Source organism: Morus notabilis, unplaced genomic scaffold (genome assembly GCF_000414095.1).
Source record: "Morus notabilis unplaced genomic scaffold, ASM41409v2 Scaffold218, whole genome shotgun sequence".
NCBI classification, from domain to species: Eukaryota; Viridiplantae; Streptophyta; class Magnoliopsida; order Rosales; family Moraceae; genus Morus; species Morus notabilis.
The window spans coordinates 393207-406720 of NW_010358631.1; the positions used below are offsets into that span (position 1 = coordinate 393207).

The 13514-nt window shown below is 34.3% G+C and overlaps 1 protein-coding gene across 1 annotated transcript; it reads right to left on the bottom strand.

The window, feature by feature from the left end:
- Window positions 1–2130: 2130 nt before the first annotated feature.
- On the bottom strand, window positions 2131–5893 carry LOC21397127 (F-box protein SKIP1). The gene is made up of 2 exons (XM_010092872.2): window positions 5475–5893; window positions 2131–2870 (listed from the first exon to the last, which is right to left on the bottom strand). Exons 1-2 carry the CDS (start codon window positions 5831–5833, stop codon window positions 2297–2299), a joined length of 933 nt encoding a protein of 310 aa, XP_010091174.1. The 5' UTR covers window positions 5834–5893; the 3' UTR covers window positions 2131–2296.
- Between the last annotated feature and the right edge of the window lie 7621 nt (window positions 5894–13514).

Sequence of the window (13514 nt, forward strand, 5' to 3'; positions counted from 1 at the left end):
AAGTTCAATAACTAAAAATCCATAAATTAAATCTGATTCTAACAACAATTTATCTAAATCTAAACCCTAATTTAAAATTTATCAAATCTAATAAAAATTACAAATTCTCAAGTTAATAATTTAAATTAAAGAGTGGGTTTCAAGGGGTTTTACCTCAAATTTGTTGATGGGGCGTTCTCTATCTTTTCTCTTTTGTTTTTCTTTCTTTCTTGTTGTTCGGCCGGAACAGCCCAAGGAGAGAGAGAGAGGAGAAGAAGAGAGAGAGAGAGAAAGGGCCGGGAAAGAGAGAGCCGGAGGAGGGGAGAGGGAATGGTGGCTGGCGGTGGAGGGAGAGGGGGTGAGTGGAAAAATTAATATTAGGTACATTAATAAATTATAATTAATATAATTAAACTTATTTAAATTTTTAGGTTGTTACATTGTGAGACCTTGTTGGTTATGCATAATTATAACAAGGAGGCATATCTGCCGTCATAGCAATAATGGTTGTGGCATTTCATCTTATATAATTTATAAAATTTACTACAAAACACGAAACTATTGCCCTAAAATATGAGTAAAATAATTTTAACAAGCTAACCGATGGTGGTGGTATAGTCACAAAAGATGATCTATTAAGATTTTCTCCTATCATTTAAGGATTAATTCTCATTGTTTGTTGTGAGGCTATAATTATGCCTCTTATTAGATTGTCAAATATAACTTGGGTTGATGTGACTTTAGACTCCCCAAATGTTAGTTGATGAAATGATGAGCCATAACTCGTTTTATTCCACCAATTATCTCAATAGATTGTCAAGTGACTCTTTAATTATATTTTAATGTAAAATTGTATATCCTTGTGGGGAGATACGAAAATGTAATGTATGAAAAGAGTCTAAGCAAATGTAACATTAGTCATATTTGGACGTGAAAATTGGACATAGTTAATGGACAGACGATTCGATTGCCTATATATACTTGTTTACTCACATTTGAAGCAGCAAAAACAAAACAAACAAAAAAAAGTAATAAAATGTTTAAATCTAGTATCCATTTTTTCTTATGTACACATTTATCAAATGTATTTTTCTCGGTCATTTGTGATCTCTCTCTCAAGGAAATGTTTCTTGTCCTATTTCCGATGGAAATTCAAGAGTAACTACATCACGTTTGTGGCTTAAGGATTCACAAAGGTTGATACGATAATTCAGTATAGAAAGTATACGTAATTAGGCTCTGTCCACATTGGGTAAGTATGAGCCTAATAATTAAGCACGAGGTGCCTAACCCAGTGTGTGAAAAATGCTCAATATATATATATATATATATTAATTTTATGAATTTTTTGTTATGATTTTTTTTTTTTCTATAGTTGTAAATGATACATAGAGCAAGAAAGGAGTTAGGGAGGAGGGTCTTAATTCATTATTCATCCATCTTTCTACCGTAACCAATACTTAGCAGTGGGCAGTGGGCAGGTTTAGTATCACAATAAGGGGTGCAACAGACACATTATCCCTCTATAGAAACTCAAATTTGTCAATGTTACACATATTGTGTGTTAGGATTACATTTTGTCTAAGTATTACATTTATTAACTTACATTGGTAACCACGTTGCAAAATTATTCTGTTCTAAGCTCCGATCACGTACATTTCATTTTGAGATGATTTGTTATTTCAAATTAATTTAAGACGACAAATTCAGGGATTGATTAAGAGTTTCAAGCCAGGAATTCTTTAGCCAAGCAAAGACCTCCTATTTCAACTTTCCCGGCTTCAATATTTTTTTAACACTTTCCTCACGCAAAAACTATGGTAAATTTTAATTGGAATTTCCTGTTTCAACAAACCTTTTTGGGTTGCACTTTATTCTTGTTCTCTTTGATTTCAGCTCCCAGTTGAACATTCTAACCTGATTCAGAATTGATCGCAGTTACAGAGACAACTTCAGAGCCTTTGAGTAGGTTTTTCTTTTTATAAATACATCCTTTGTTGTAAATGGTCAGACTATTATAGGGAAAGTAATATCTAATCATTTAATCATTTAAATACAATAAAAGTATGAATCACCAATCATCTATTTATCCCAAGCTGTTCAGCATTTTCCTGCTTAATGATCACAACTAGCAACCTCAACACCTAAATGGAAAAACAAAGAAGCACAACTAAAATTTTTTATTATTATGGAAGTAATAACATTGCTACGGCATCGCCACAAAAATACAAACACAACATACGTACTCACAGGAATATAATAATTTATCAAATCACAAATATGTGGTCGCCAATGTTCTGTTCCCAAGTTTACCTGGCTAGATTCGAAACACGTCCGTTTGGAATCTCTCATCATATAGCCTCCAGTGACCATACCTTTCCGTGTGAAAAACCGACCTAGGGATGTAAAAGTTTGGCCTTTTTATCTCCTTCAAGTTCTTCAGATTGCTTGATGCATTTGCGATATCCCTACTGGTTAAGTTCGCACACCCGAATAAATCCAGGTACTTGAGATTCAAACACCCTTCAGATATTGAAATAAGTCCTTTAGCTGATAACTTGGAGAACCGAAGTTCAAGGTGCTCCAAATGAGGCATGGATTTCCCGATTGCAGCGGCTTCCGCATCCCCATCTTGAGGGCAAGCATTAAGATACTCGTCTGGGACAATTCCAACATGTTGGGAAGGATCTAACCAGTTCATCAAGTTCCGTTTCAAGAACTTAAGGTTCGGACAATTCGTTCCAATCAACGCCAACGACTCGTGAGATATTTCATAGCTGTAGCTAATGTCAAGCTCCTTGAGCATGGGACACCGGAAAGCAATTGTAGCCATGGATACATCAGTAACATTTGGGCAGCTCTTGATTGAAAGAACCTCAAGAATCCGACACCTATAAAAGAATTGCAAGGACAAATATTGAGTTGCGGAATTTAGCTTCCATAAAACCAACAAATGACCAAAACAACCTACCAGCGCTACAAAAGAAGGTTGCCACGCCCAACTTCCTCATTTTAACATTAAGCTATATATAAATGTTATTTGATAGTTGCCTAAGCCGATGCTTGAAAATGAAGTTCATCTAAAACCCACAACAAAACAACCAACTAGAAAAGCTCCAACCTTGGAAACAAGGTTCTAATAGAGTTCGAACATCTCATAGCCAACTGGAGGTTCAAATACAATTTTAGGCCTCGTTCGTTTTGCTGATTTGAGTTTAGAATTCGAGTTGAGATGTGATTTTATGTGAGAGCTTTTTACTGTAGCAAAAAAGTTAGATGTGACTATTTATGAGAGCTTTTTACTGTAGCAAAACTCGAATTCTAAACTCGAATCAGCGAAACGAACGAGGCCTTAGTAAACTAAACTGGTTAGTTAAACGCCGACTTCGACATAGAAGGATTAGTGGCAAAATTTGACGACACAATACATGTAACTGGCGTTACCCAGTTTCACCTCCAAAATCCTAATTCAAATAAATTTTATGCTACAAAAAGCATGCAGAATACCAGAGCAAGGTAGGCCCCTCTTTTTCAGTTCTTAACATAACAGACCTCAACAATTGGTTTAACAGGACCTAGCAGAACTTAAGATGGGAAAGCCATGAACCTTGGCTCAGAAAAGCAGTTTATTACCTTCAAGGTCTCTTGTGAATCTGTTGTCACTACCTATAAGCAAGTTATGACCCAGTGCAACTCTTTTTCCTCCACACTCTAACTAAAAGAAGGTCTAATATACAAGAAGCTCTAAAATAAAATAACAAACCATAAATGCTCAAACCTTAAACGCACAGTTACAATAGACCTCCAACACAACATAAGGTTCTAGCCATGTTGAGGTTGAAACCTGAAAGATGATATTTTTAGCAAACTCATAACTCAACAGTAAAAAATCGAAGACTTCCAACTCTTCTAGGAAAAGGAATCAGAGGATAATTTTCACCCTCACAACATGTATCCGTCATTACTCAATTTATCCTCAAAATGCCACCTAAAATCTAAAAATTTCAGAATAAACATTTTCAGAAATGGCGCCATTTATTAGTTCATGTTTCAATAAATAAAAAGTATATTTCACATACATGTACCATTTTTTGAAACACTAGTCAAATGACAAATGAAACTTTGATTTACTGAGTAAATTAATGATTTATTTTGAAAACTCATTGTCATATATAGTAAACTTTAAATTTGTGATAATCTGTTCTTTTTAATTTAAAATTGTTGATTCGCTTTCTCCTTTTTTTACAGTTTTTACCTTTAATATTCATTTTTCCCCATACTAAAGCAATTGTTTTTTTTTTCCCCGATACAGAAAGCAATTGGAATTTAGAATGTTAGATATCTGCTTCTGTTTTCTCTCTCCCCTCTCTCTTGCTCTCTTTTATTCTTGACGTCCCTCACTTCTTTGCTCTCTCTCTCTCTCTCTCTCTCTCTCTCTCTCTCTCTCTCTCTCTCTCTCTCTCTCTCTCTCTCTCTCTCTCTCTCTCTCTCTCTCTCTCTCTCTCTCTCTCTCTCTCTCTCTCTCTCTCTCTCTCTCTCTCTCTCTCTCTCTCTCTCTCTCTCTCTCTCTCTCTCTCTCTCTCTCTCTCTCTCTCTCTCTCTCTCTCTCTCTCTCTCTCTCTCTCTCTCTCTCTCTCTCTCTCTCTCTCTCTCTCTCTCTCTCTCTCTCTCTCTCTCTCTCTCTCTCTCTCTCTCTCTCTCTCTCTCTCTCTCTCTCTCTCTCTCTCTCTCTCTCTCTCTCTCTCTCTCTCTCTCTCTCCTTGCTACTAGCATTGTCGAAGTCCACCACTAACATCAGTACATCAATACTCTCTCTAATTTTTTATAAAAACAAAATTAATAATCCAAGCTTCTTAGATTCTAAATTAAAAGCGCAGATTATGGCAGGTAAATAAAAAATTCACTGTAATCACAATTTATCAAAGTAAATTTAACAATATTTATGAAGGAATGAGTCATCATTTGCCTATTAAAGCTTGAAAGAACAAACATTGTTTAAAAATCTGAAAATGCGTACATTTATTTGAACATTAGGTTAGTATTGGACCATTTCTGCTCATTATTCCTAAAAAATAAGGCCAAAAACCACTTTTTCATATGATCAACACCTGACATCACAAAACGGCAAACAAAATTCTCGATTACTCATAACACGATTACTTTTCAATCACACAACAAAAAATTCCAAATATCCAGCACAAATCTAAATTCAAACCCAAATTTACTCTTTTCCAAGATCGCAGCACCCAAAAAAAAAAAAAAGGAGGAAAAATCTTAAGAGTTCATTTCCAATTTCCAAATCGGTAATGCTTTTCAGTCACAAACACTAAGATCCAAATTTCAGACCCAAACAAAAGAACAAAAAACAAGTATTTTCTTCAATCAACGCCAAAAATCGCAGCAAAACAAACAAATTTCACCACACAACTGGAGAAGCAAAATTATCGGAGCAAAAACAAGATCAGATCATGACAGATTTTCCAATTCGCTCGTACCTTTCAGCGGCGAAAGAGAGGGCACCATTAGAGCAGTGCCTGGTGCGAATCCTTGTGATCGAGCCGTCGCTCCACTCGACGACGGATCGGAGCATAGAATCGACCTTGCGCTCGAACTCGGGGGACCACCAGCGAGGCGACTCGGCCTCCGAGTTGAACCGAGTCTCGAGATCGAAGGAGGCGTGGAGAGAGGGATCCTTGCAGGCGTTGAGCCACGACTTGCAGGCGAGCATGGGGCCCCGCCATCGGTGCACGAGGCTGAGCCGAGCGAGGATGTCGATGAGGCACTCGTGAGTCAACTCGGCCCAGTCGCGACTCGGCCATGACTCGGTCTCGTCGTCTTCGGTTTTTTTCTCCATGGGTCCGGTGGTTGGAGGAAAGGGAGAGCTAGCTAGTTCGGTTTCCGTTGTTGAACTTTGTTGACGTGGCCATTGGATAAGGAATGGACAATCTGGTCATTATATAGAAAGCTGTCACGTGGCATAAGCGTGGCTCTCTCAAAAATTGCCGCACCTGGAATTATTATTTTTTTTCCTATCGTTTTCGGTATCTGAATTTTAACTTGATCTCTAAAAAAAAAAAAAAAAAATTTAAAAGTATCTCTCAGTTTTGTTTAAATATAACTTTTATTTTTTAGTTTTTTAAAATTCAATAAGTATTTTTTGTGTTTTTAAAAACAGACAAAAAGTATTCATTCTTTTAATTTTTTTAAAATGACAAAGTTATCTTTAATTATTCAATACAATATTTAAATTTGTGCTGGGCTATATTAACTTTTAAACAGCTATTTTAGATTTTTTATTTTTTGAAATAGCTCTTTTATGAAATTTACAGTCCTAATTTAAACAAGTATTTTTTTTAAATTTAAGAAAAAAGTGAAATCTTTAAAGAAAAAGATGTAAATTTTTGTCACGTAGTAGTATTAGACAATTCTAACAAGTTAGTTTATTACACACTATAAATTACACTTTAACCTCAAATTGATAAATAAATTCGTCATGTTTTACCAAATAGAATTTCAAAAAAAAAAAAAAAGTACATCTTTTTTTCAAAAAAGATTTCACTTTCTTATTAAAATAAAAAAAGAAAAAAAGAGTATTCAAATTGGTGCTGTGAATTTTCAAAGAGGTTTACTTCTAAAAAAAAAGAAATCTAATAAAGGCTCTTAAAAAGTTGGTATAACCTAGCATAAATTTAGACAATATATAAGATATCTAAGAATAATTTAGCTATTTTAAAAAAAATTAAACTTAAAAAGTTAAAAGAAATGATACTTTTTGTAGGGATTGAAAAATACATAAGTTACTTTTTAGATTTTAAGGGCTCGTTCATTTTACCGATTCGAGTTTTCAGTTTTAAATTTCTACAGTAAAAAGCTCTCAGAAAATGTCACATTTAACTTTTTATGCTACAGTGAAAAGCTCTCAGAAAATATCACATCTTAGCTTGAATTGAAAACTCGAATCCGCGAAGTGAACGATGCCTAAAAAACTCAAAAATAAAAGTTGTATTTAGACAAAATTAAAGAGATACTTTTTGAATTTTTAAAAAACAAAAAACAAAAAAAAGCCTTAAAAGAAAAAAAAAAAAAAAAAAAAAAAAAAAAAACAAAGTCACAACTTGTAAGATGTAACATCATTTTGCCGCACCATGAAAACTTTTTCTCCTCTCATTATTTTCCCCTTTTTTAGCATTATTTGTCATCGTGAAGGATTTTTATGCATTTCTTAAAATTCTTATTATTTGTTAATTTTTTTTAAAATTTTTCAAGGCGCAAAAAGAGAGGGTGCATTCTGGAGTCGAGGGTGCATTCTGGAGTTGGTGGTCCAGTTTTTTATGCTAGCTGCCATCCTCCAAGGATGATGTGAGAGCTCATAGATTTATAATTTCATGCTTCAATAAAGTTAATAATTAATTAAATTTTTTTAATTAATTAATTAATTTTAAAAGTTATTCCACTAAAAATTTAGAATTGCACTCTTAAAATTACAGACATAAGTACCTCTAAGAATTTAAAGTGTCTTTTTGATATAATCACTACATATAGATCAATCTCCCATAAATAAATCATAATTAGAGCTCGGTGAAATCCGTTAACATCTCCAATTACATCTTTAAACTTGAGTACCATTGATTTCTCTAATCAATAGCGATTCATAAAATAAACTCATAAATCAGAACTCCTACTAATCCAAGTACCTAATCAACCCTTAAGAGAATTATTTATCTATTTTTTTATTCAAGAAAGAATGGATTCCATTTCATATATTAGCATTCCCAACTACCCACTTCATCATGTCTCCAAGATACATGGAATAAGATTTAGCAATATCGAAATCTGTACCGAGTAAGTCAAAAGACACAAATCCATAAATAGAAGTTTGTTAATAACTCAAGATTAAGATCGTTCTATATATGACCATCGGTAGACTCAATTTGAATTTCTATACTTAATGAAAATTATCAGAAATTCAAATTGTGTCTGTGTAATCACATTTTGTGTAATATACTCATCCAATATCCATCCATATTAACAGTGCGAATAACACCGTTTCATTCTTAATGGGAATGAAATGTATTAGTAATGTTTTAATTAAAGATTCTGAAATTTTAATTAAATTCATTACGAACACATTTCAATTATTATCCTTAAATATTATTCTCATATATAACTCTTATTTATAATATTTAAAACTTCATAAATAATCATAGAATTTTCAATAATATTTATAAAGTATTCAAAAATACATACATATAAATAATGAAATTTCTTATAGTAAATTGCACAGATAGCTCCTAAATTTTTTAGTAAGTGACAGTTTAATTTCTAATATTTTTTTTGACAAAACGACTTTCAAACTCTTTAAAAGGTAATAATTTAATCATTTTTGTCAAATTTTGTTAAATTTTTAACAGAACATTTCACTTGAGTCATGTGACGCATAGGGCTTTCTGTGATGCATTGACGGAAGAAAGCGCAAAAAATCAGAATAATCAGCCACCGAATCCTCCTCAGGACCAAGTACAAGCTCAAAATCAAACAACTAGGAAGTTGAATTCAGAATCGGAGCCAAAAGTTCAGAAGAAAAATTCATCATCTCCACCACCACCAAAATCAAAAGAGGTTCCATCTTCATTAACCTCTGTTCAATCTGGTCCTTCACAATCAACTGGGGTAATATCGTCATCCACTTTGCCTATCCAAACCCCAGGTGAATATGATTTTGACCCAAGTTTGAAATTTTTTCTCCCCCTTTTTCAATCTCTTCAGTTTTGTTTTTGTTTCTTCTTGTGTTGAAATGTAACATTCTTTTTTATATTTATATTTTATTTTTTGGCGTTCCCTCTTTCCTTGTATTTGGAGTCTAGTTGTTTTTATCTGTAACTGATCTCTGTTGAACCTTGTTAATGCTATAATTGTTTGTTCAGAGATTGAAGAACGGGCCGGTCCGGCCCAACCTGACCCGTTATCTTTAGGCTCACACGGGCCGTGGGTTGAGCTGGACTAGTCCACAAAACTTATGGGCCGGGCCGGACTAATCTGTATAAGAATTATCTCGGTCCAGCTCACACCACATGTCAATTTTACGTGGGTGAAGATGGGTTGTGTCATGGGTCAGGATGGACTGGCCCATTCAAGGCCCATCTTGACCCGTCATGGGTTTAGATGAGCCAGCCCATCTAAGCATGTAATTTTTATTTTTTATTTTTTTAAACAAATTAACAAATATAAAAGTTTGAATAGCCAATGGAAACATGAAAAGGGATATTTTATTTACGATTGTCTCATTAAATAAAAACCTCTCTAAGGAAAACCTAGTGAGACAAAACCTTGGTAAGAAAAAAAGAGTACAATCATGATAATTATACATAAGATGTTTACAAAATTACTAAACAAAAAAAACATGATGATATTATGGACTTAGATGGGCTGGCCCATTATGGGCTTAGACGGGCCGAGCTGGGCCGGCCCATCATGAGCCTAGACGGGCCGGCCTAGCCCATGATTTTTCATGGGCCATATTGGGCTGGCCCATGGGTCGATATATGTTGGCCCAGCCCAGCCCTCTAATATTTATGGGCTGGGTCGTACTTTGAATAGTGACGGACAGTGCCGGTCCGACCTGCCACTGTGTCAGGATGGGCCTGGGCTGGCCCGTGACCCATTGTTACATCTCTATGTTTGTTTACTTGCTAAACGGAGATTTGGGGTTGATTAGAGATTTATGAAAAATAATAGCTACGAGGCGCATTTAAGTTATTTTACTGAAAAAAGGAGTCACATGATGGGTCACGTGACATGTTCTGTTTAAAAATTAACAGAATTTGATAGAAAGGGCCAAACTGTCACTTTTTAGAGAATTTGGGGATCGTTTTGTAAAAAAAAAAAAAGATTAGGTACTAAACTGTCACTTACTAAAGAGTTTGGAGACCATTTGTGTAATTTAGCTAATTTCTCATTTATCAAATAAATAACAATATCATTTATTACATCTCATACTTTTAAGACAGCATTCTCAACAAGAAATAAATGTTCTTCAATCTTCATGGATCTTCCTAAATTAGGCGTGCTACATTTCACCCACCAACAATGATACCACCATGTGCGCTGGCCTATCTGAGTCATACTTGATATCTCAAAATAACGTAAAAATGCCATGTTTATTTTGTATAGTTTAAAGAATGGGCGCAACATGTTCTTCAGTCGTTTGTAGGGGCAATAACGTAAAAATGCCATGTTTAAAAATATGTAAATGTACAATTAGCAACAACAATGTATATTTCTTGTCCAAACATGTATCCCTTTTCTAAATAAGTACAGAAATGATGTACAAGTGTGTAAATTGATTGAAAATGTGGTTGTTCATTTAACGTAAATGTATTGTCGTTTGTCATTTAGAGAGTCAACAAACGTGTTAACATAATTTTAAATCTCATGGTTTATAAGTATCCGAATTACTGAGTAGTTGTGTCTTGTAAGAAGCAGGTATGCACAAGCGAGGGCAACAAAATAAGATGAGTGAACAAATATGGAGGATGGAATTAGTAATTGAAGACAAGTCTTTAAGCATACAGTGATATATAAACCCAAGACAGCATAACACAGATAAGTAATTGATTTGCTGTAAACATTGGGTTGATTAGAGGTGCTTACTAGACTGGAGCAATTCGTTCCCTAAATGTATGACTACGAGGAAACCTGTCTCGCGTAAATTGGCTGCCCCTTGTTCCCCAACCAAGCGCTCAGCAATGCGTCGTAAGATAATTCCACAGTCTGGATCGAAGGCAGACTCGCATGAATTTTTTCTTCTCTGCCCAATCACTTTTTGTCACAAAATTAATTTCGCTTATACGGAGAGACGAAAACTTATTGTGCGCTTGGAATTCGTTTCAAAATGATTTTATTTTTTATATGCAAATAATCTCAGTCAGAAATTATTTTTGAAAATACGTTTAGTAGTTTTATCAAGAGATTATTTTTAGTGTAAAAAACCCTATTAATGTCTCTCTTTTTCTCTCTCTACTCGAGTGAGGAGAAAGTAAAAATAAAAAATGAAAAATGACTAAAAGTAGTTTTCACACTAAATCAAAAAATCGTCTTTATTTTCATTTTTTGTCTTTATTGCGTCAAACGCCGCTTTCATTTTTTCTTTCTCAAAAAAAGTAAAAAACAAAAATATGATCAATTCTAAACACAACATTAAATACCCAATTTTGAACAAACCCCCAAGTTTTCAAAGTTAGAAACAAAATAGTTACCCATGCGGGTCGCTCCCTTCTCCTTTTATATCGACCTAGGATAGTTACCCAGGCGGGTCGCCGAACCAATCGGTTCCCCGCAAATTTACCCGTTTTGAATGGGGATGAAAACAGTGAAGAACAGATCCTTGGTTTCTTAGGAAAAAAAATAACAAAGCCTGTAGAAAAAAAAAGGGGGAAAAATGATGGGCCAACAACAACAAGAATCCAGGTATCGAGCAAAATAACTCTCTTGACAAAAAAATACATGTAACAAGCAAAATGCCATGCCAAGTTCCACAAAAATAAAAAGCCACACAAAGAAACTAGAATATAGGTAAAGAAAAATTAACATTTATGCAAGTTGCTCTGTTTATATATATAAAAGATAGCGAGAGAGATTTCTGTAAAAGAAAGACATCACGTGAGAAAGTGTAAATCAATTTTCCTAGTTTGCTTTCTAAATTCACATTGAGAAAAATAACAAAATTGGTAGTGCCTTCAAAATGTTATTAGTTCGTTCTTCACCTTGGTCTTCGGAAATGAGAAAATGAAACTGAAAATGGAAATAAAAATTAAAATTCCAAAACTTACTTATGAAAATAATCACAAATTTAGTGTTGCTTTCTGACTGTGAGAGTCGACGGTTGACGAAGAGTAGGATTGGCAGGTATTTTGGGATTTTAGAATGATTATAGGGTTAGGGCTTCTCAAACTCAGATTTGAGAAAAATGGAAACTCACCAGTTTTGATGGTTTGGCCGCGGATGGTTTTAGGCATGAAGGAGCAGGAGCAGAAGAGGGTTGTTGGTGGTCAACCACTGCTCTGCAACTCGAGAATCTGATAGAGAATCACGTGATTGGTATACACAACAGTTAATGGAAGAGATAGCTGTGAAGTAGGATACGGTCAGGAATCGCGATTGTTGGCGCACGCGAAGGAATATGCACTGCAGCGGAGCAGTGGAGTAAACTTGAGTTGATGAGGGGGGGGGGGGGGGGGCGCGGGGGGGAGGGGGGTGGGGGGGGGCGGGGGACCCAAGAATGGGTATTTGACTCGAGTAAATTTCTGAGCCTGAGTTTGAGTACGCAAGTGGCGAATATTAACTTTGCTCAAGAGACTGACTCGAGTACCCATTTTTTGAGTGAGTTAAGGCAACCGAACACACCTTACGTACAAGTCTAAAAACCACATGTACTTTCCGTTCATTTACCTATTATCTTTTTACATTTTCAACTTTACATTATTTTAGTATTTCCTCTAGATTTTTAATTATTACTTTTGTCTAAAACTAGGTATTTAGCCTACCCTGTCCTTGACAAGTAAGACAAAAAAATGTCTCTTTCAATCGAGGCCGTCCAAATCACATATAATTGTGATATTAAATGGTGCTGACTAGTTAGGCGTGATTCTATGTCTCTGACTGTAAAATAAATATCTCTTAAATTATATGAGTCTTAATTTTTACACTTTATTTTTTATTAATATTCTTTTAAACAAATATTATATTAATCAAAAAGGTATTAATCGTGAACAGTAAGTAAAAATTTAGACTTATATACTTTTAAAGATAAAATTAATAATTTTTCGTATATTATATATAGACGCACTTATCAATTAGGATGATTTGCTAGAGTTATAAATTCAACGCCATCACTCACCAAGAGCTCCAAAAACAATAAGAATTAAGAATCTACATAAACTGTAGCCATTTTGTCCATCATCATTAGGACTTTTAGCTTTAAGTGATCACAAATACTTAATCACTTATGATTATGGAGATTGTAGCAAGGATTTTAATTTTAAACGTTCTGATGTGCATGATCATCTACTAGAGACAAGAGCAAAGCATACTAGTTTGGAGGAGAACTATTATAACTTAGAGGAAGAAATTTAGAATTTTAGAGAACAGTGATTAGAAACTCATTATAGAGAAATACATGATATTATTCTTCAGAAATATGTACAAGGTTCTTTGCCCTTAACAGGCTGAGAGTTTCGCCTTTTATAGCTGAAGCTTAGTTACATACTTTTTATAAGAGATAAGGTTCATAATTACGAGATAGGATTCTGATTGGTGCATGAAAATGCACCATAAATATTACTTTTGATTTATATAATATTAAATATTTAAGCTCTAATTAAGCAATTTCATTATTTTTATTCATAATATTTTAATTGGAATTTTTCTAGTTTTTTCTTAATTATTTACAGATGAAAGCAGTATAAAAAACTACACAAGAATAAGCCATGAAGCCATGTTTTCAAACCACTCGGAGCCAAGCTCTCAGCCGAGCCGCA